The following is a 21,797-nucleotide window of genomic DNA, read 5'->3' as shown; positions in this document are numbered from 1 at the left end:
GTCTGCAAATTAGCGATTTAAAAAACAAACAAATAAATAATAGGCTAAATAATAATACCGGGATGCTAAGTCAATATTTAACTGGGCTGTTCTTGGTATCGAGCGCATTATGATTTAATTACAAAAATATAAATATTTATACTATTCAATTTCAAACGGTTTTAAGAATATTTCATGTTACATTTGATTCATAAATTGACGCAGAATAAGCATGATCTTCCAGTTTATAGAACATAAAATTTGGAAACCAAAAATGTATTATTTTTTATTTTAAAAAAGTAGCCTAATTAAAGATCATTTTTTGAACAATTTTCTCTTTTAAACACCAGACTGCACCAAATTAATATTTTGGTTGTATTTGTTAATTGTAGCTATAGTTGAATTGGTAATAATGTATTGACATTTTTTACTGATGCCGTTCATCTATTCGCGTACTGTCCAAACGTATCATTTTGATTATTTATATTATTGATTTTATTTGCAAAGAAGTCCACTCAAGCAACAGGGTGTCGTATCTGTCTTCTATGGCAACAACATTTTGTTAATCGTTAAGCATATTTAAAAACCAAACTTATAGCCAATCTAATCACCATATTTTGATGCAGTTGATTCTATCGCAAACTTTGCATTCACAATGCCATCTGCCATTGAATTGGTTTAAAATGGGCATGTGAGATAAAAATACCTTTACCAAGCCTGAAACAGTCATGCTGTTATTATGTGGGGGAGAAACAGAGAGGAAAATACATATCCATCAGATATTCAGGTAGAGCGGCGTAGACCTTTTCTCTTTTGCAACAGTTGAATTACGAGAACGAGACTGCTAAAATGAAGGGTTGCATGTAGAGATTATAAAGGAAAGCGTTCAGGTTCAATGGGGACAGCAGTTATAGAACTCACATATTAGTCTCTTTCATTTGAATTTGAATTTATTGTTCTTCGAGGTTTGGAAATGAATAAGGATAAAAGACGAATAATAGTGAAGTGACCTCTTTAGTAATCACCATATCGACAGATTACACGGAGAAAGCTTGCCTCGATGTGACAGATTTATTTTTGTACCACACAGGAAAAATGGTGGTGTCGAAAATTAAATGAACCCAATAATTTAAGAATAAATAAATAATAGGCTATAATGAACAAATAAAACAAGAAAGAGCAGAATAAAATTAAATGGACAGGGGTCAAATTCGCGAGTACGCTAATGACGCATGTTAATTCGAATTTAAACCCGGTTTTAATTAATCTAGAAAAATGATTTTAGGGTTAAATTGATAATGAAATAATTAATTCTGCGTATGGCAAGAGATTAACTACCGTAGCCTGTACTCACTAAGCCTGTTCGTAATTGAAAACGGTCGCAGTCTAATAAACGTATTAAAAATTGTCGCTATGTATAGGTTCTATTATCGATCATTACAGACAGTTTAAATCAACGCAAAAACAACACAGCAGACCTTACTGTGATTTAAACACACACACACACACACACACACACACACACACACACACACGTCCACTTTAAGTGAAAGCACAAGAATCCAGTTTGGACTCATATGGACCATTTCATTTATTTTTGGACACGACAGAAGCAAACTCTATCAAAATACCTGGATATTTACACTTGAATCAAACTGTCCATGACATCCACTGTTGTAATGCCCCTCTCCAGATCATGTGATAAAAGCCCTTTTCACTTTAGACTTAGAAAAGGCAAGATATTAATAGTTAAATAAACAATGCAGAATATTGTGCTTCCTTAGACTCCAACAGTGTAACAAAGAATGGCAAAGTCTGAGTAGTAAGTAGATTTTGGATGATAAGATTCATAAGACTCACAACACACAACAATACTTTCGCAAGCAGCACATGGGGCAGTTTACAAGTGAATAAAAAACCCAACAAACACTATATTCTGGAAAGATATCAAGGAAAGGGTGTAAATTGAGATGTTTGAAAAGGTGCAAAACTCTTAAAGGGGTAGTTCAGCCAAAAATGATGTTCCAGACCTGTACAACAAATCAATGTTGGGGTTCAAACAACATTGGACCCCATTAACTTTCATTGTATTGACATAAAAAAAACAACAACAGTCATTTATCAAAATATCTTCCTACAGGGTTGGAACCACATGGGGATGAGTAAATGATGACAGAATTTTGATCTTTTGGCTGAAATTACTTGGGCAACATCAATATCCAAAAAAACTAAATTCACTAGAATTCTGTGGTTAGGTTCTGCTTACATCAGCGGTCTTTCACAGTAAAAAGACTCCTTCCGCTGGCCGAGAAACAGAACAGCACTACAAATCAAAGGTGTTGGAGTCCCTCTTCTCATGACATCCTACAGTCCTACACTGGCCAAGAGACAAGAACAGCTTATCTCCGCACATCTCACAGTCCTCTCGGTTCAGCGACACTTGGCCAGTTTTTGGAGAGGTCATCTCCTGAATCTGCGGAACTGCTTGTGGTAGGGCTGGGACCTCTTGTCTCTCTTATCAGGGGGCTTGTTGTAGATGTAAGCAGAGGGTCCGGAGTAGTCATCTGGGTTTTCTTCCATCATCTGCAGCTTGGCTTCAATGGCACGAATCTTTGCGTTAACACTTTAAACAGCAGAGGAAAGAGAAAAGGAAACCTTCTTATCCAGTTCAAATGAGTCACTTTAGTCACAAGGCCATTTGGAAAGGGAGTAGATGAGAACAAAAACAAAAACAGGAGGGAAACTGAAGGACAAATTTGAAACAAGGAAAAAGAGAAATAGGAAAAATGAAAGGAAGCTGAGAGGTTTTGAGCGGTAATGTCCCAAACCTCAGTGTGGTTGGCATCTCCTCTGCTTCACTGGACGAAGGCTCTAAACTGGCTGGCAGATTTTTGTCTCCTCTGAAGGGTTCAAATTTCTGAAAGACAACAAACACACACCAGGATGGATACAAGACAGTTTGTGAGACACTGAGACAACATGCACCGAGGGGTTGTTAAACTTGCCGGGCCTTTAGTAACTTAATCACATTTGGTTGCATTAGAGACCAGAAAAACAAAGAGTTGGCTGCTTATTAGTCATATGCTCCCTTGGAATAGTGTGGGAAAAGTTGGGCTATGCAACGTCATAAACATTCATTCCACTCAAAAATGTCCCTCCAACCACCCTTGCGACCATGAGGATGATAGCAGCTCATGGGAATCTGTGGGGAATAAAAACAAAGAGTGTTTAGAAAATGCTTTATAATTTGTGATGTTTAGCAGTTATGAAAAAGAAAAACTGACAGAATGACACGCTCAAACAATTTGACATGACAAGAAAATATTTGTATTATTAACTAAAAAAAAATCTTTGGATTCCACATATTATATATAAAATACAATAAAAGACACTGTGAAATTGCTTTTGCAAAGCATTTAACTTCCAAAACGTGACACATTTATTAAGTTAACCTGAATATCAGCTTGCAAATGGTGTGGGCTGGGACTTATTTCTTTTTAGAACGGGAATTTTATCTGTTGGGATCAATTTGTTTAGATCATGATCAGTTAGCCAATGTTGATAATAAGTGCTTGCCGTTTCAAAAGTAAATTTTGGCATGCAACTACTGAACATACATGAATAATACTTCAAACATTAATTTTGAACAGTGCTATTACTTTTCAAAGCAATCAGACCTGGTGGACAATAAAACAGGAGAAAAAAAAAAAAAAAAAAAAAAAAAAAACATGGACTTTAATTGAATGACCACATCTAGGGGCCAAAATATCAAATATATCAATATTTCCTCTGTTTGAAAGTAGGAATATGGGCACAACCCTATCATGCAACCATCTGATTCCTAAAATTAAATAATAATAAAACACTTTTAATATTTTTTTTAATTTAGCTTTAATTCAGTTTTTAATGAAAAACTGATGTGAATAAACATTTATTATATTTCCTCAGATACATTTTTTTTTTAAATACAACATTTTTATTGACAACAAAACAATGAAAACTGCATGCCGTTTCAGTTTTAACCTTTTGAAAAAAAAAAAAAAAAAAAAACAAGAAAAAAAATATATATTTTTTCTTTAAATTACAAAAACTAAAAATAAATGAATAAATAGTCTTTCGTAAGAACAAAAATATCCAACATTTAAGTTGTTATTCACTGTAAATTTGTTCTCCCATTCGTGACTGGCATATATAAAAGAGCGTGGTTTTTTTTTTGTTTGTTTGTTTTGGTCAGCATTCAGACAGCAGCGCAGTCGCAACATGACAATGTACTTTGCATGGGTAAGCAGTTTCCTCTGGAAAATGTATAAAAAATAAATAAATAAAAAATTCAAGTTCTTGGTACTTAAGCACAAAATTCTTGTAAAATAATGCATACTAAGACCAGGAATATGTATCAAAGTAAACTTTGATTTCTTATTTATTTTTCCTTTTCAAATACAGAAAACCATAAAGCAAAGTTTTTACAGTCCGTTTCTGATCCTATACATTACATTACATTACAGTACAGTACAGTTCATAATTTTCCTTTTGTTTATTTTCCTTTAGATCGCTATACTCCACCCAAACAACTGTGCTCTCGTACATTTATCAGACAGTGAACCCAGGGGCTTCAAAGGGCACGGCTAATATAAACACAGTGCTTAAGAATACACTAATACCATCACGGGTCTTGTCAGTGAGATGGCCAAACGCATCCACACAAACACTTTCACCAGCCTCACAATAAGCACAATGTTGGGTGGAGGTGGTCAAGAGGACCTGTCTGCTGCTGCTTGTCGTCAACAACTCTGCACTGTTGACCTTGACCCCAACCTGGTGTCCCTTTCCCCTCAGACGGGGAGGGGCAAAGGGGCGTGATTCTCAACCATACAGGATTTCCTCACTCCCAGCGGCAGCTGCCTATTGTTAAGGAGCAGGGAAGCCTGAAGAGCCCCTCTCTATAGCTTAACTATAGGTGTGATGATCCATGATCTTTCTGGTCTGTTTTGTTGTAGCAGCATCCAGATATTCCATGGAACAGCTATACAACTAGAAGCATAAATGAATGCCCAGGATCGACAGAAGTTACAGTACAGACTAGAAATTTACATTTTCTGATGAAAAAATGTGAGTGGTGCACATGAAAAGTTGGTTGCCATGATGCATAGTTGTTGTGGTTGCTAAGGTGCTGTGAGTGTTTTTAGCATGCTGCTGCTAGGATGTTTTGAGTGGTTGCTAGGTGGCCGTACTGGCCCCAAGTCAAAACAGCCCACCCCCAGGACTATATGGCATTGTTCACACTCTTCTAGACTTCACTCTTCTAACTCTTCAAGTTATATGCTAACCTGTTTAGGTTCACCATGCGTGAGACTTTAGCAATGGATGATGTTTCCATTGATTATGCTTTTCATAATTGCAGTATTTATACACAAAAAACTGGGAAACTTTGGCCTATAGTTGTTGCCGCTGTCACAGGGGGTACCACAGTTAAGTAAGAAATAAGATTGGTGGGAAGGTAATTAGTATTGCCTGTTTTTTATTAACATTGCCTGGTATTTATTTTAAAAAATGTGATTCCAGATTTTCCATATTACTGTTAGGTCACAATTGTATTATCTTTTTTTATTCATACACTACAGTTCAAAAGTTTGGGGTCAGTAAGGTTTTTTGTAGTCAGTAAGTAACACTTTTATTCAGCAAGGCCACATTAATTGATCAAAATTGACTGTAAAGAGAATTTTAGGCCGTTTCTCAATATGCGCTCTTAAAGGTGCCCTAGAATTAATGATTGAATTTATCTTGGCATAGTTAAATAACAAGAGTTCAATACATAGAAATGACATACAGTGAGTCTCAAACTCGATTGTTTCCTCCTTCTTATATAAATCTCATTTGTTTAAAAGACCTCTGAAGAACAGGCGAATCTCAACATAACACCGACTGTTACGTAACAGTTGGGATCATTAATATGTACGCCCCCAATATTTGCATATGCCAGCTCATGTTAAAGCATTAGACAAGGGGATATTTGTGAATTGTCTTTCTAAATGTTTCGTTAGCATGTTGCTAATGTACTGTTAAATGTGGTTAAAGTTACCATCGTTTATTACTGTATTCACGGAGACAAGAGCCATCGCTATTTTCATTTTTAAACACTTGCAGTCTGCATAATGCATAAACATCTTCATTCTTTATAAATCTCTCCAACAGTGTAGCATTAGCTCCATTAGCCACGGAGCATAGCCTCAAACTCATTCAGAATCAAATGTAAACATCCAAATAAATACAATACTCACATGATCCGATGTATGAAATCAGCATGCATGACGAACACTTTATAAAGATCCATTTTGAGGGTTATATTAGCTGTGTGAACTTTGTTTATGTAATGATAGAGTCGAGAGGTGGGGGGGGGGACGCGAGCAATTAAAGGGGCCGCAGCCTGAATCGGCGCATTTCTAATTATGCCCCAAAATAGGCAGTTAAAAAAATTAATTAAAAAAAAAATCTATGGGGTATTTTGAGCTGAAACTTCACAGACACATTCAGGGGACACCTTGGACTTATATTACATCTTGTAAAAAAACGTTCGATGGCCCCTTTAAGCGATTTTGAATCTTGAGTTCTCGTACTACGTCATCAGCCATCAAAATTCAATTCCAATACTCAAGAACGCAAGTATGAGGACGCATGAAAGTACTAGGATGTGTTCTTGATATCGAGGATGCATCGAGTGCAGACTTGAGAGAATCGAACCGTTTGAACAAAGCCACTTGAAGGCAAGCCGCAACCTTAGCTGAAAAATGTGTAACGCCTGCTAACACTGCAGGGAAGGAGACAAGAGGCCATTTTTTTTAATGGATGTCAATGGAGGAGAGGCTTCACTACGCTCAATGAACTGCTTTTGAGAGGAAATAGCTTATTTAATGAATCGATATCCCATTGGCTAATCTTCAACATGTTTGCTCTTAAACATTTGTTTTGGATTTATCTATGTTTAGAGTTTACAACAAAAAAAATGCTGTTTTATAAGAGAAGTCATGGAGAATTACACGACAGGTGTGATTCAGTTTACGACACTTATTATTCATTTCTATGGTATCCTCAAACAGTGAACGACTGTCAAACAATGAAATTCAATGACGTCAAGGTCGTAATGTGATTGGTTATCAAGGCACACGTGATCCAAGTTAGCTGTTATGCTTTCTCCAATGGTAGAGCCACAGACCCTCGTATCTCCCAATAATAAGACCATCTCTGGTTAGAAATCCCAGAAGACACTGCAGGCAGATGATGTACGGAAGCCTGTAAGCTTTAAACATCTTTTTCTCACTTAAGAGATTTCCGCTGCAAATTCGCAAATATGTGACGGCTTGTGAAAGTAAAAATTTTTCGCTTTGTTTTCCTTAATTTTAAAAAAGTGATAAAGACCTGGAGAAAGCCTACAGTATTTTACATTGACAAAGCATAAATAAAATGATATAAAATATGCAAATAATGTCTATAATAATATGAAAGAAATGCTTTAATAGGTTGTGACATTTGTTTGTGATGTTATGTTGTATTTATTGTGCATTAGTCACTACTTCTAATATGCTGGGATGGTCAGCTGAGCAACAAGATCGAAGCACATCTCAATTCTCACAAAGATGCGTTCTGTGTCCTCGCATCCTTCTGAATTTGTCCTGTCAAGATAGGCTGGCAAGACCAGTCACCACAAGAACACAAGTCCGTTCTTTAAGTTCTTGGAATTGAGAAACAGCCATACGGTTACAAAAGATTTCTATATCAAATAAATGCTGTTCTTTTGAACTTTCTATTCATCACAAAATCCTGAAAAAAAGATCAGTTTCAACAAAAAATATTAAGCAGCACAACTGTTTCTACAATGATAATAAAGAGAAATGTTTCTTGAGCATCAAATCAGCATGTTAGAATGATGTCTGAGGGATCATGTGACACAGAAGACTGGAGTAATGATGCTGAAAATTCAGCTTTGACATCAGAGAAATAAATTACATTTGAAAATATATTCAAATATTAAGTTAACAATATTACTATTTTTACTGTATTTTTGATCAAATAAAAGCAGCCTTAGTGAGCGTAAGAGACATAAATGAATAAAAACTTACCAACCCTAAACTTTTAAATGGAAAAAAAAAAGTAATTTATTTTTGTATCATGCTCAAATAATTAAGCAAATATTATATAAAATAAATGTTAGTTTTATTTCAGCAATGTTATGTGTAATTTACTATATTTAAATTAAATTGCGTGATATATTTACAAGCTTTATCAGCCATTAAAATCTCAAACAACAAAAGATGAAAAATCCAATCTGAACAATCTGTATTCTGAACATGGCCTATTATATTCTGGCTTCTAGATATGGCCTTCCTTCAATAAAAGTCTATTGGATTTTGTCCCGTTTTATCATCTGTTAGTCAAAAATCGAAAGTCTGATTGCTTAGAAAATGAAATGCTTCATGTCATCCATTATGCAAAAACAGTGTACAATGAGTTACCATGGGTTAGAGATTTTAACTAACCACTAAGCTATAGTATGAGCAATAGTAATTGCAATTTTTGATACTTGACTTGTGACACTCACCTTTACCTGAGCATGAGCCCAACGCACCACTAACTTCTTAGAAAGTGCCAATTTTCCATTCAGACACTGAATAGCCCGTTCAGCCTCCTGTGATGGACAGAATAAAAAATTGTATGCTTTTATGATGATTACCATCAGGCATGCATCTATAAACATGTCACTATACTTTGTCTGACACAAGAGTGAATTATTTCACTCCTGATCATCCATCTACATTTGAAATCCCCCATTTGTCCTGCTCAAAGATCGTCTCTGAAGAGTCTCTTCTGAGGTTTCTGGATTCCAAACCTTCCTGTGTGTTTGTTTGCTACTTTCGGCTTTGCTGGAAGCATGGTGTAATGATAGGGAACAATAATGGCTGATGATGGATCACTAGTTTTCCAAGCTCTCATGAAGGGTGTGAATGAGATCTGTAAACACACATTTCCCCTTCAACAACACCCTTGGAACTGCCTCATATTACACTCCAGAGAGTGAACGGTTCCTTATCTCAAAAGCTGTCTGGGTGCCTCTTAAGGACTTGCATATCATTACTGGATCAAAACTGACACTTCCTTTGGTATTTTGGGTTTTTAATTCACATATATTGTAAAGAAGAATGAACAGAACCTCTTTGGTGTGGAAGTTGACAAAGCAGTATCCTCTCGGCTGGCCCTCCAGAGGACCTGACTTATGGAACAGGAAGTCAAACTGCTTCACTTTGCCAAACTTCTCCAGGAGTTTCACTAGGTGGTACCTGCAGGAACAGAGAGTGAGGTATTTTTACTTGGAATTCTATTTACCTTTTTGCAAAATACCTCCAAAAAAATTGGGGTTTGAGATTATCAAAGACACTGGATTCACAAGCAACTGTATTCACGATGCTTCCTTTAGCAAATGGCATAAATAAATGTACTGACCAAGAATAAAAAATGAGTGATAACCATTATTAAGGCCACAAGGGAAAAATGCATGTCATGGAATCATAATTCTTTGTAAGTAAGGCTTGATCAGAATGACAGGTCTCTTTACACCTTTTTAGCTGCTGTAAATCTTTTATTCACACAATACAAAGGATACATCAGGGGGACAATGAGGATATTAAAAAGCGGAAGACTAAATTCCCTCGAGAGTTTAATTTAAGACAAACAATTACGACGAGTGCGGCTTCTATAACCTGCTGTCCGGTAATAGCCAATAGAAGACATGGGAAATATCTGGTTCGCCTTAAGCACCTTATTATTGCCAAAACAGTTACTGATTATTTTGTTACTTAAAATTTTTTTTCAAATGTTGTTTTGGGCCCCATTGACTTTCACTAGACAAACATATACAACATTCTTCAAAATATATAAAGCAAGCGATTGGGATGACAGGAATGTAACTTTGAAATGTTGCAAGCCAGATTTAAATTCACAATGGCCACATGATCACATAGTTCAATGTGTCGGAACACGTCAACATGAAATGGAATTCGCAACTCATTCTACTTCTGAAATGTGCCATTTTTCCAAGGGAAAGTGGGAAGTGCATCCATTGGGAATTGATTTAATTGTGAAAAGTGGGTGCTGCATACCAGAATGGGCCAGCCGACTGGGCATGGTCTCTATTTGAGTAAAATAATTAAAAAAAAAAAAAAAAATAAAAAAAAATAAAAATAGAGGGTTTGGTGACTCTATGAAAGAAAAGCAACCAGTCAATTTTTGATGCAGCTAGGAGTACAAGTAAAAACTGAAAGCGCTTGTAAAACAAGAGTAATGAATTTCTTTCCAAGAGAACTTTACGCTGAACCTGTGCTATTTAAACAAAGAGAGAGTACAAATAGGCTTCTTCAAACAACCATGTCCACAGCATTCGAGAGCAGTCTAGCATGCTGTCCATACATAAGAGAGAACATTTGCACCCTTGTTCACCTGTACGTCATCCAAACCGTTAACATTTAATGTGACTTGACGCTGCACGAGCACAACTCTATTTGCACCCACAGTTTTTTCAATATGTTGGCAAAACCACATTTAAAGAGTGCAATGTCAATAGTCAATGACATGATGCTTTTTTTTGTTTATTAATTTATTCAAAATCATTTAAAAAATTCAATATTTTCACACAATGTTTTAATTTACTTTATGCAGTAAAAAAGTAGAAGAAAAGAAAATTTTAAAAACCTTCATATGTCATGTGGTGCAACCAGTGTGCAGAAACATGAAGGGGGGGAAAAACAGGATATCACCCTCATGACATTGTGTCAAGGTCAGTAAGTCTTTAACTTAGCTGCTCTTTCTTGTCATTTACCCTCAAGTAAATATTAATTATCTTGTCACTAGTGTCGACAGTGTCTCCAATTATTTATCTTGATGTAGGATGATGATGTGGCATAACATGGGCATCCCCCAGACCAAATTCTAAAGATTCAGTAATACAGCTCAGGAAGGCATCCAAGCATTTCCTTCAGCTGAGAAAATGCTGGGAAAGCTACCAAACTGTGTCAGGAATGTGCAAAAGACGTGCTAAGGATAAACAACAATACATTTGTGGAACTACTAGCTATATTGTTGTTCTTCTAGCATGACAGCCAGAGTGGTCTGGGAGTAGCCTCTTATACCGAGACGAGGAGATGCCTGGGATTTCTTTATTGTTTCGGGTGGTTGAGGTTATTTTTAATCCTGGAAAGGTAGGAACACAGATAGAACTGGGGGTCCTGGCTTCAGTATTAATGTTTTCCCCTCCTCTCCCAGGAGCTTTTCTCCAAGTAGTATTTCGCACTTTCCCAGCCACCACCCTCTCAGGCTTGGGCCACGGGATCTTCCTGACTTGCCGCAGATTGAAGATTTGATAGTGGCCTGACTCAAAGGGACAACCTGCAGATTTTTTTCAGACCACAATGCACATCCCCAGAGGGCCATAAAATGTGCTGTTGGGAGGAAGAAGGGGTCTGTCCAAGGAGCTTGGAGTATTATGGAGTAAGTGTTGACATGAGCCAAGCATGTCATCTGTTTGGGCCAAAATCATCGGAGCGCTGCCCACCCACCTGCAACGTCCCCCGTTTCAGTATCGCAGTGTGCAGTTGCAGACCTTGAGAAACACAGCAGCACAGAATCAAGAAATCAGCACGGATATCAAGGTCAAGGAGCGTTTCCAACAGACACGTGTCTATTTCAGATGACCGAAGGGTGTGGTCTAAGGCCAGTGCCTTTTCCTCCTCGGCCGTCCCATCGGATAGGGCCTCCTGTTCCCTGCTGCCCACGTAACAGACAATGCAAAGCAGAGCTCCAAAAGCACAAACAACCTGCGGCACATGGTAGATCCATCACCGGCCCTAAATGGGCCCCAGCGGAGCATGGACAGGTCAATATGTCAACCCGTTATTACGACAGCAGCCCCTGCTTTGTGTGAACGGGTCGTGTCCACCACAGGCTTTAACTGTGGGAAACGAACCTGAAATAAAGAGTTTGTATGTTTGTGTCAGAAAGGCTGTGCATGCATGATGGGGTGGAGCTCCGTAAATGTTGACGGATATTTTCATTAGACGGAAATGCGAATAAGTGTAATCGCCGTCCTCATTATGGGTCGGTCAATCTTCAGCACCTGCTGTCAGAATGTCACTCAAACTGCAGGATTAAGGCCCCGACATACTTCAAGCGAAACTGAAGAACAAACTGGTGTGATGTCATTCCGAACAAAATCAGGCCAACACAAAGGAGTTTGTTTTAGCCAGGAGTTCAAAACAGCTCACCAAAATGGACTTTTTAGAAAAGTTTGCTCTGGCTACCACTGGGCCGTGGCGATTATGTAATAGGTGTGGCACTGTGGCTCCACCTTCATTGACATCTTCTCCGGTTCACTTCTGTTCAGTTCATCGAGGTCAGACGCAAGTAAAAACATGATCACACTGGAGAGCTGCTTTATATTAGAAAATGAAGTTTGGATTCTAATTAAAAGCACTTTAATTAAAAACACTGACACTGTGTTTTCATGTTTAAAACTGTAAAGCTGCTTGCTTTAAAGCAGTCTATTGTATAAAGTGGTATATAAATAAACACGATGAGACTGAAATGGTGAATTGTAGAAATCATGCAATTTTTAAAACTTCTTTTTACCCTTAAGTAAAGAACAAAAAAGAGCCATGAGTATATTGGCACCTTTAGTAGGGGCTTTTGCACTCGGTAGTTCTAGGAACTAGCCACCAGGGTGGTTCCCCTAGGGCCATTTTCCTGGGTGCATTCGCACCGCCATTAGGAACTCTGAAGTGATGTAAGCTGCAGGGCTTAAAAATTTAAAAAAAAAAAATCAATCGTTTCACTCCGAGCAGAATCAGTATTTTAACGTTTCTGTTCCAGCGTTCCTTCTGTATTATTAACATTCCGAAACCAGTTTGTTTAGAAAAAAATAAACGGTTAATAACGTTATTATTTATTTTTTGTTTGCATGTAGCCTACTTAATAATAATAATAATAATAATAATATGTACAGCATTTTATTTATTAAAAAATAAAGAGAGTGTTTGCCATCTTAGCCAATAGACCTACAATTACCTTTCATAACAAGATTCTGTCCAAATGTAAACCTATTAAATGAAAGGAAAAACTATCAATGGTTTATAAAGTATTTCTTCAAGATATTTTAAAATGTTTGCTGCAAAGGTAAAAATACCGACGCTATTCCTGAGAGGAAAAAAGATACGTCGCATTTTATTATTACATTCAGAAATAATGTAATTTATTGGTAATAAAATGTTTACAAATAGCCTAGCCTATATAGCTTTGCTTATAATGTTTGTAAACATATGAACAAAACTGCCCTATTTTATTTTACCACAAAACCTCTAAAGGTAACAGTTGGCCTATTCAGGCTTTATATGTCAAGCCAAAACGAATTTTTTTTTACAAATTCTCTTTTCTTTTTTTAACACCATTCCACCTTCTATTGCTATATTCAAGGCGAGAAACAGGTTTATTTATTATAAATAAAACTAAATAAGATGCTAAATGAATTAATTTAAAGTGAATCTGAAGCCTGCCTTTCTCATTCGGCACTGTATCCATTTTCGCGACGAACGCTAAACTATTATTTATTATGTAAGCTTTGTACTTCACTCCCATTATCGACATCATCCTTCACATAACAGCACAGTCAGGCGGTAGTCCCAGGTGGTAAACGGCAGATTGTATTACAGAATTGAATTGAGTAGTTAGCGTTATGTATGTTTGGTTGATTGTATTTTATTTCAATATTTAACAGGCTGCGATATCAAGTAAGCAATGCAAGAATTTGTGTGCGCGTGAGAATTTTTTTCCCCTTCTAAGACAGTAAACTGTACTCTGTAATTTATGGTCATACAGGTAAAAGCAAGACATAATTCATACATTTACAAAAGACACTTAAATAACGAAAACAAGCAGAATGTCTGTTTCCTTTCCTAGATCTTTGGAGTGCACCACAATGAACCACTTTTGTTTTGTTAATCTGTAGATCTAATTATAGAAACTGTAGAAACTGTAGGCCTAAATATTCCCTTTTATTTTTAATATGTGTTACGTAGGCCTATAGTTTTAATCTGTTTTCTCCGTTCACAGATGCGCTGCAGCTGCGTGATGTGGCGTTGTGTGAACTCATGTTCTACTGTTGTTCCAGTCAAAATTTTGTTTGTTTCCAGCTTTTGTTTTCACTCCTTGAACCGGTTCAGAGCCCTGGGGCTGTGCTTGTTGTTGTGACTTTTATTTTGACAGTGTGGCGGACTTTTATTTTCACTGCGCTGCGAACGCCAGAGCCTGAGCACATAGTACTCCTATTATCCATTCGTTTCTGGTATCAAAACACACAACAAGCTGCATATCACTTGACATTCATTTTCACTTAAAGGTGCTAAAGAGGATGTTTTGTTTTATACATTTTTGCAATATTACTTGAAACTGTCTTTACTAACTGATAAAAGACTATTTATTAGGTACACTGAAAGTAATAATATTAATATACATCATCTGTGCACGAGGTAGGGTCTTAAAAACATCAGCCAATCGTTTACGCGATCATCGCGTAAACGACTGGCCCTCTGGCTTGTCAATCACTGCCGTGACGTTCCTTGTGCGAGACGTGCGTGGCTGCGCACTCCAGTAACTTTCCACTCTACAGGCGCCGCATGCAATGTTTTTGTCAGGAGACAGGAGTAACAACTGCAGATTATGAGTTACCTGCGGTGAGTCCGACATAATGAATCCACTAACACGACACAGCGAATGCCGGTGGTAAACACTCGTGTTCCAATACTCGTGCACGAGTTTTGGGAGGGGAGGCGTTCCCTCAAAATGAGTTGTGAAGGAGGGGGGTTGTTCTTATGCATGCGCTCATTTCAAAAACTCACTAACAGTCTTTGGTTTCTCAGTCGACGAAAAGATCCTCTTTAGCACCTTTAAATGTAGGTCTAATGCTTGACGGTTGGTGACATATCATCGGAAAAACTAATGCCAGGGCATTGCCATTGTGACTTACCTAACCTATGATGACTTGACAGCTGAGCCTGAGCGCGTCAGCGCGGGTATTTCACTCACTTTAGAGCGTGAGCGCGGGCATTTCACTCACGTTGGATGCATCAGCGTCACGTTTGCATAGGCTGTACTATTTAAATTCGTGATTGGTTGACAAAACAAAATATTAAACAGAATGGTAAAATAATGTTATTAACCGGTTAATGGCCATTTCAAATGAGCGTTTCTGTTCAGTATGATTACATTTGATTTCGTTTCCGTTTCTGGTTACGTTCTGGTCAAAATTTCGTTCGTTTTCAGCTTTCGTTTTCATTCCTTGAACCGGTTCAGAGTCCTGGGGCTGTGCTTGTTGTTGTGACTTTTATTTTGACAGTGTGGCGGACTTTTATTTTCACGAAGCTGAGAAAGCCAGAGCCTGAGCACATAGTACTGCTATTATCCATTTGTTTATGATCTGTTTTACAGTCCTGTATAATATATGTTATATAGATCTGTTATAGAAAGAAAGTAGACAGTATATGAAAAAGTATTTGTGTTTGCCGTGTGGTTGATGTCTAATGTCACTAGCTGAGCAGAAGTACATAATCATGTTTTTCTTGGTCCGAAGAATCAGAATCAGAATCCACTTTTATTGCCAAGTACAACATGTACAAGAAATTTGCTTTGGTATGCCGGTGCTTTAAAAAGGATTAAGTAATAAAAAGAATAACAATTAAGATAATAACATAAATAATAAATAAGCCTTTGATAAGAATACACAATTAAAAAAGTTGGTGTAAGCGCAGCATACAGTCTGAATAATGTGTGTTTAGTAAGTTGCATTGGATTTTCTCAGTGTAAAGATTGAGTGGTCCATCTATCACTGTTTTCTATGTTCGTTGAGTTAGTTTGTCGAGTAAATATATAGGCTATAATCTGTGTGTACACAGCCTTTTTTTTTTTAAATGGCGAGTGCTCGTGTTTCGCGTGTGTTCGGCCAATCAGCATACACTTAAGTCACTGGTAGTTCCTATTGTGCTGGGTTAGACCCTACTCTGAAGTAGGAGCTAATTTAGTTCCTCCAAAAGGAGTTCCTAGAACTAAAATCGTTCCTAGTTCCTGCGGTGGGAACATGCCAAAAAGCGGGTACTTCCGCAAATAGTTCTAGGAACTATGAGCTACTCAAGGAATAATTGTTAAAAACTATGTAGGGAACAAAATTTCATTTAAATGGGCTTCACATGTAATTTCACGAACTTCTATTTAAAGCCAAGCCCACTTCTGGATTTATCTGAATATAGATACAAATAATTTTGAGATTGTTAAAGATACAGAAGCAGGCACTGCTGCACAGCCCTTGTCTCATTACACTTTCTAGTTCCCTATGATGTAAATCTGTATATCGGGATTTCTTGATATCGGGACACTGATGACTAGGTTTCCAGTTTTAGAATGATTATGACAATGAGACAGCTCTAGAAAAGGCTGATTCCTCTGGAAGTGTACTTAGCTGACTAGCAGATTAAGACACACCCTTGACAGAGAGTTGGGTGGAAAGTATGAGACTTGGGCAATTTCAGCAATGTGACTTGTCATGGTGCCCAAGCACTGACTATCAGCATCATACATTTATAACACATTTCAGTGGAAAATAAATGAGAAGAATTGAGCAACTGCTCAAATGTGTCCAGAAACTGTAATTTTCCATCTAGCTACAGCTTGTGATTAATGTAATGATGATGGTGAAATTTACAGTCAGTAAGGTAGATGGATTAGCACTAAGAAGAGACTGTTTACACTGAAAGAACAGAATGATTTTCTTTTTGTAGGACTGAAATTTGTTGGTGAATATTTGCAGAACCGTAAATGTGAACTTCACAGGCTTTTCCAAAATGGTGATGTATTGAGATTGATCATATTAAATAAATAAGGCTGTTTGTAAAGTGACATGATGGAATGACTGAAAAAAAGTTTTTTTAAATGAATTACTGTTACATCAGAATCTAGGCATGAAGGCTCACAGCTGATTTTTCCTATATTTTAATTTCCAAAACGCTACTTTAGCTTGCTAAATTTATAGCAAACTGACAGATGATAATTGCTTGTTATATATAACATAAGAGAGACAAATGGAGTGTTCATATTGTGTTTTTGTGTTCAATCCCAAAAACTACTGGGTAAATCTCACAAAAACTGTCAAGAAATGTCATAGCTCACACAAATATTTTGTACTAAGAAATTAAGCTTGTATTTTAGGCCACTAAATTATTTTTTGTATTGTGACGATTTTTTATTATAATTAAGCACCCACTTCTGCACAGTTATAGATTATTATAAAGTTTTTCTTTTGATTTTTGGGTGAAATTGAGATCTGACATATTGAGCTGTGGTGCTCATGCCAGCAACATGAGTTTGATCCCCTTCTGCTGCTTTCTGCCTTCTTGTCCTGTCATCTCACTACTATCTACTATACAAAAACAAACACTGCACGTGAATGGGGTTGGCAAAGGTCCTGCTTACACCTGGATAAAAACACCTGCCAAATGTATAAATATAAACAACATCTGTCTCAGGTGAGCCAATCACAATTGGACAGCTTAGGCACATTACTGTTACACTCTGTATTAACAATGCAGCTAAAATGTATATCTGTAATAACTTGCGATCAGACTTAAATAAAAAAATATGGGTCTGGTTTCACAGACAGGACTTATTAGATTAAGCCAGGATTAGGCCTTAGTTGAAATTAAGTACCTTTTATAAACATGCCCTAGTAAAAAAAAACATTACTGGTGTTCATCGAGACAAAACAGTGGCACTGACATATTTTAAAGGTGCCATTGAATTGAAAATTGAATTTACCTCGGCATAGTTGAATAACAAGAGTTCAGTACATGGAAATGACATACAGTGAGTCTCAAACTCCATTGTTTCCTCCTTCTTATATAAATCTCATTTCTTTAAAAGACCTCAGGCGAATCTCAACATAACACCGACTGTTACGTAACTGTACGCCCCCAATATTTGCATATGCCAGCCCATGTTCCCAACATTATGAAAGGCATTAGACAAGGGCAGCCAGTATTAACGTCTGGAGCTGTGCACAGCTGAATCATCAGACTAGTTAAGCAAGCAAGAACAACAGCGAATGGAAAAATGGCAGATGGAGCGATAATAACTGACATGATCCATGATATCATGATATTTTTAGTGATATTTGTGAATTGTCTTTCTAAATGTTTCGATAGCATGTTGCTAATGTACTGTTAAATGTGGTTAAAGTTACCATCGTTTCTTACTGTATTCACGGAGACAAGAGAGCCGTCGCTATTTTAATTTTTAAACACTTGCAGTCTGTATAATTCATAAACACAACTTCATTCTGTATAAATCTCTCCAACAGTGTGTAATATTAGCTTTAGCCACGGAGCATAGCCTCAAACTCATTCAGAATCAAATGTAAACATCCAAATAAATACCATACTTACGCGATTAGACATGCTGCATGACGAACACTTTGTAAAGATCCATTTTGAGGGTTATATTAGCTGTGTGAACTTTGTTTATGCAGTGATAGAGTCGAGAGCTCGGGAGGGGGCAGAGAACGCGCGATTTAAAGGGGCCGCAGCCTTAATCAGCGCATTTCTAATTATGCCCCAAAATAGGCAGTTAAAAAAATGAATAAAAAAAAATCTATGGGGTATTTTGAGCTGAAACTTCACAGACACATTCAGGGGACACCTTAGACTTATATTACATCTTATAAAAAAAACGTTTGATGGCACCTTTAAGATATGTCAGTGCAAGTTGCTTTCTATTAATAAAAGCTCAAACATGCATTTTAGTCTGAGACTAGGCTTAAACCTTGTCTGTGAAACCAGGGGAAGGTTTCATAACTTACTACTCAACTAGCTGGTGAAACCCCTATTGGACATGGCACACTGAAGAAGTCTGTATGAGTTTGGGATATTCCAAATGTTTTGATCAAACTGGTATTTTCTTTTTAAAACTCTTATTTTAGAGCAATGGTTGACTGACAGGTGACTTCATTGTCTGAGATGCATTAGGACAGATTAGAGTGCACAGTACAAAAGCAATGTGGTTACAAGATTTTCTGGTGGTTGACCGATATCTGACATTTTTAAATTAATCGGCAAAGGTCGACAAGTTTTTCTTTTTGGACTATAATTGTCTGAAGCCACTTTTATTTTGACAGCTACGGGACTCTTATTTTGACAACGACAAAAAGAGCACCTGAGCACTGATGCAAGTGTAATCTTTAAATTCTTAATTTCAAACTATGCTGTGCTATATCCAGTTGGCCACTCAGATTCATGTCATTTTCACTGTGTATGTGAAATTAGCATTACCTGGTCTTTTTTTTGTGAGAAAATATGATTCCAGTAATTCACAAATTTACCACATTACTGACTGTTGATTACTTACTTTCTTTTTATAAATATTTCAAATATTTATTTATTTGTGCAAAATACCATAATAGGTTACAAAATCAAAGAAGTTACCAAAGCATAAATCTGTTTATTTTTTAATCAAATTCAACTTTTTATATTGATTCATTTTACAATTACTTATTTCTAATTTAGCCTTAATCTAAATTTCATTGCAGCAATTGTTATGCATGTTATTTAAATTAAATATTGACATATCAAATGTATCAGCGACGGCCACCCTTCTCTTTAAAAAATTGGTATCGGCCATCAAAAAATGTGTTTGGATCACCAAACAAGTGAAAACAAGTACAAAATGCCAAACTGTTGCAAAAGGTTATTGTGCTGTAACCAGTTGACCCACTCAAAGCTTTTACCTCGTCTTGGTTTCTTCATAAATCTCTCTGATGATCCATCCACAGCCGTTACAGTGCAATACCTAAAGCACCTTTTTACCTCCCAACTCAATTACTGCTCTCAATTATCCACTTACTTGGAAACCCCAGAAAAAAATTGCCTTTGGGTGAACGCTGACCTCACATAGCAGGACTGTGTCTGTGTGTGTGTGTGCGCAAGATCTGCAGGACCCTGAAGTGGAACTCACTACTACAAACACTCCCAGCATGTGAACTAATTAATCTTCCCAATCACCAGCCTGTGGGCATCACGGCTGTTTTCATTCAAGCAGGTTATTTAAAGAAAAACAGAGGAGCGAGAGGGAAGGAAACGCCTGTCTAGACGCCAGCCCGGGCAAGCCGTACATTTTCCAGGGGCACTCTCGCAACGTGTGCTATTTCTCTCGTGCTTCCCTTCCGTGTCACCCAGCCACCCCCTCTCCACCTTGAGCAGCCGCTACAGGTTCACAAAGTAAACACGCCAGGTGAATGAGAAATGATGGCAGCCCCTCAGCAAAACAGGTCTCCACGGCCGAGTGGCTCTCTTTAACACGCCTTGTCGTCATCTGCTCATTCTCCAGCACAAAGACACACTTGGCTAATCAATCACCCAGGCAGGGCCGCAGGTCTGCCTCAGAGGCAGTGCAGCACTGGTTTTCATGCGCAGGCAAACACTCACTCTGTGATTTTGGGGTCAATGTTGCCGATCCAGAGCCGATGACCGTCCTGTGCCGAGCCACCTGACAGGATGGAGGCATTCTCCACAGTCTCTGATGCAGACTGCATTAGGGGCCTGAGAAAAGTCAGAGAGAGCTGTCTCAGTCACGTTCAGGTAAGTATGTATCACCGGATTATATATATATATATTTTTTTTTTATGGAAAACATGAGTCTATCTAGCTGACTGTGTGTATGTCTATCTATGTGTATATCTATCTAGCTGACTATGTATATGTGTGTGTGTGTGTGTGTGTGAGAGAGTATATTATATATATAATGTAATAATATATATATAATATAGTGCTATATAGTACTAAAAGTAGTTCTTTGGCTCCTTATCATAGGCAAACCACTTTAAGTCTTGGTGCTTCAATGGTTCTTTAGCGGTTCTTCACCAGTTCTTTGGGATGACTGAGGTACTATATGGCACCACTACCGTATACAGAACCTGTTAAGCGCCTGTATAGCTCTTCAGCGGTTTATCAGTGGGTCTTTGGGGTGGTTAAGGTGTTATATAGCACCACTGCCATACAAAAAACCTGTTAAACCCCTTTAAAGGTTCTTTACGAGCCAAAGAACCACTGTTAGTGCTGTTTAGCACCATTTTTGTTAAAGAAATAAAATGCGACATGGCACCTCTTAAGGGTTCTACATAGCACCATTTGACAAAGGTATATAAAGCATATATATATCACCTAACAGATCAGATTTACATAACTGAGCTGAATGAAACGTTTCCATAAAACTCTAATTTCTTGTCAAACTTATAATAAGGTACCCTGTTTTGAGATTGAGATGCAGGCTGAACAGTTACAGTTTAGGTCTCTTGGTGTGAAATTATTGCAGTATAAACACGATGATAATATCAATATGATATTTTACAAATCATTTGTCGTTTAGAAACAAGCATAAACACTGCTATATAAAAAATGATACAGATAAACAATATAAACCAAACCGAAAATAATCAATTATACACATAAATGGCTGTTGGACTAACAACTAGCAAGCAATGTTAACAGATTACATACGTTAACACTCACCCTCCTCTCGTATTCCTCTCCTCTTCTCTCTAAACCTAAACTAAAGATGCTATATACAAAATTTGGTGGCACTGCCTCAAAACCTAAAATTCATTTCGTATATCTGCCACACGAACGAGTCAGACAAAACATTGAGTGCAGCCAGTTAGCTTAGCATCCCTAACATCAACAACGGCGCCG

The 21,797-nt window shown here is 37.3% G+C and overlaps 1 protein-coding gene across 3 annotated transcripts; it reads right to left on the bottom strand.

The window, feature by feature from the left end:
* Window positions 1–1,545: 1,545 nt before the first annotated feature.
* On the bottom strand, window positions 1,546–21,788 carry rbm18 (RNA binding motif protein 18). Of its 3 annotated transcripts, none has more exons than XM_048173932.1 (6): window positions 21,606–21,788; window positions 20,535–20,648; window positions 9,182–9,308; window positions 8,573–8,659; window positions 2,808–2,896; window positions 1,546–2,602 (listed from the first exon to the last, which is right to left on the bottom strand). In XM_048173932.1, the coding sequence occupies exons 2-6, from the start codon at window positions 20,639–20,641 to the stop codon at window positions 2,440–2,442; spliced, it is 573 nt and encodes a 190-aa protein (XP_048029889.1). In that variant the 5' UTR covers window positions 20,642–20,648; window positions 21,606–21,788; the 3' UTR covers window positions 1,546–2,439. The 3 variants fall into 3 exon arrangements, with proteins under 3 accessions (XP_048029889.1, XP_048029881.1, XP_048029898.1); XM_048173924.1 differs by having other exon boundaries at window positions 21,618–21,787; XM_048173941.1 differs by having other exon boundaries at window positions 8,579–8,659; window positions 21,618–21,785.
* Between the last annotated feature and the right edge of the window lie 9 nt (window positions 21,789–21,797).

This window comes from Megalobrama amblycephala, linkage group LG2, assembly GCF_018812025.1.
Source record: "Megalobrama amblycephala isolate DHTTF-2021 linkage group LG2, ASM1881202v1, whole genome shotgun sequence".
NCBI lineage: Eukaryota > Metazoa > Chordata > Actinopteri > Cypriniformes > Xenocyprididae > Megalobrama > Megalobrama amblycephala.
This window is presented reverse-complemented; position numbering and strand designations above follow the sequence as displayed.

Coding starts and splice junctions, on each gene's coding strand:
- rbm18 (XM_048173932.1), bottom strand. CDS start 20,641: ATGCAGTCTGCATCAGAGACTGTGGAGAATGCCTCCATCCTGTCAGGT. Junction 9,309..20,534: donor ATTGACCCCAAAATCACAGA/GTGAGTGTTTGC, acceptor CTGTTCCTGCAG/GTACCACCTAGTGAAACTCC. Junction 2,897..8,572: donor GGGCTCATGCTCAGGTAAAG/GTGAGTGTCACA, acceptor GTTGTCTTTCAG/AAATTTGAACCCTTCAGAGG.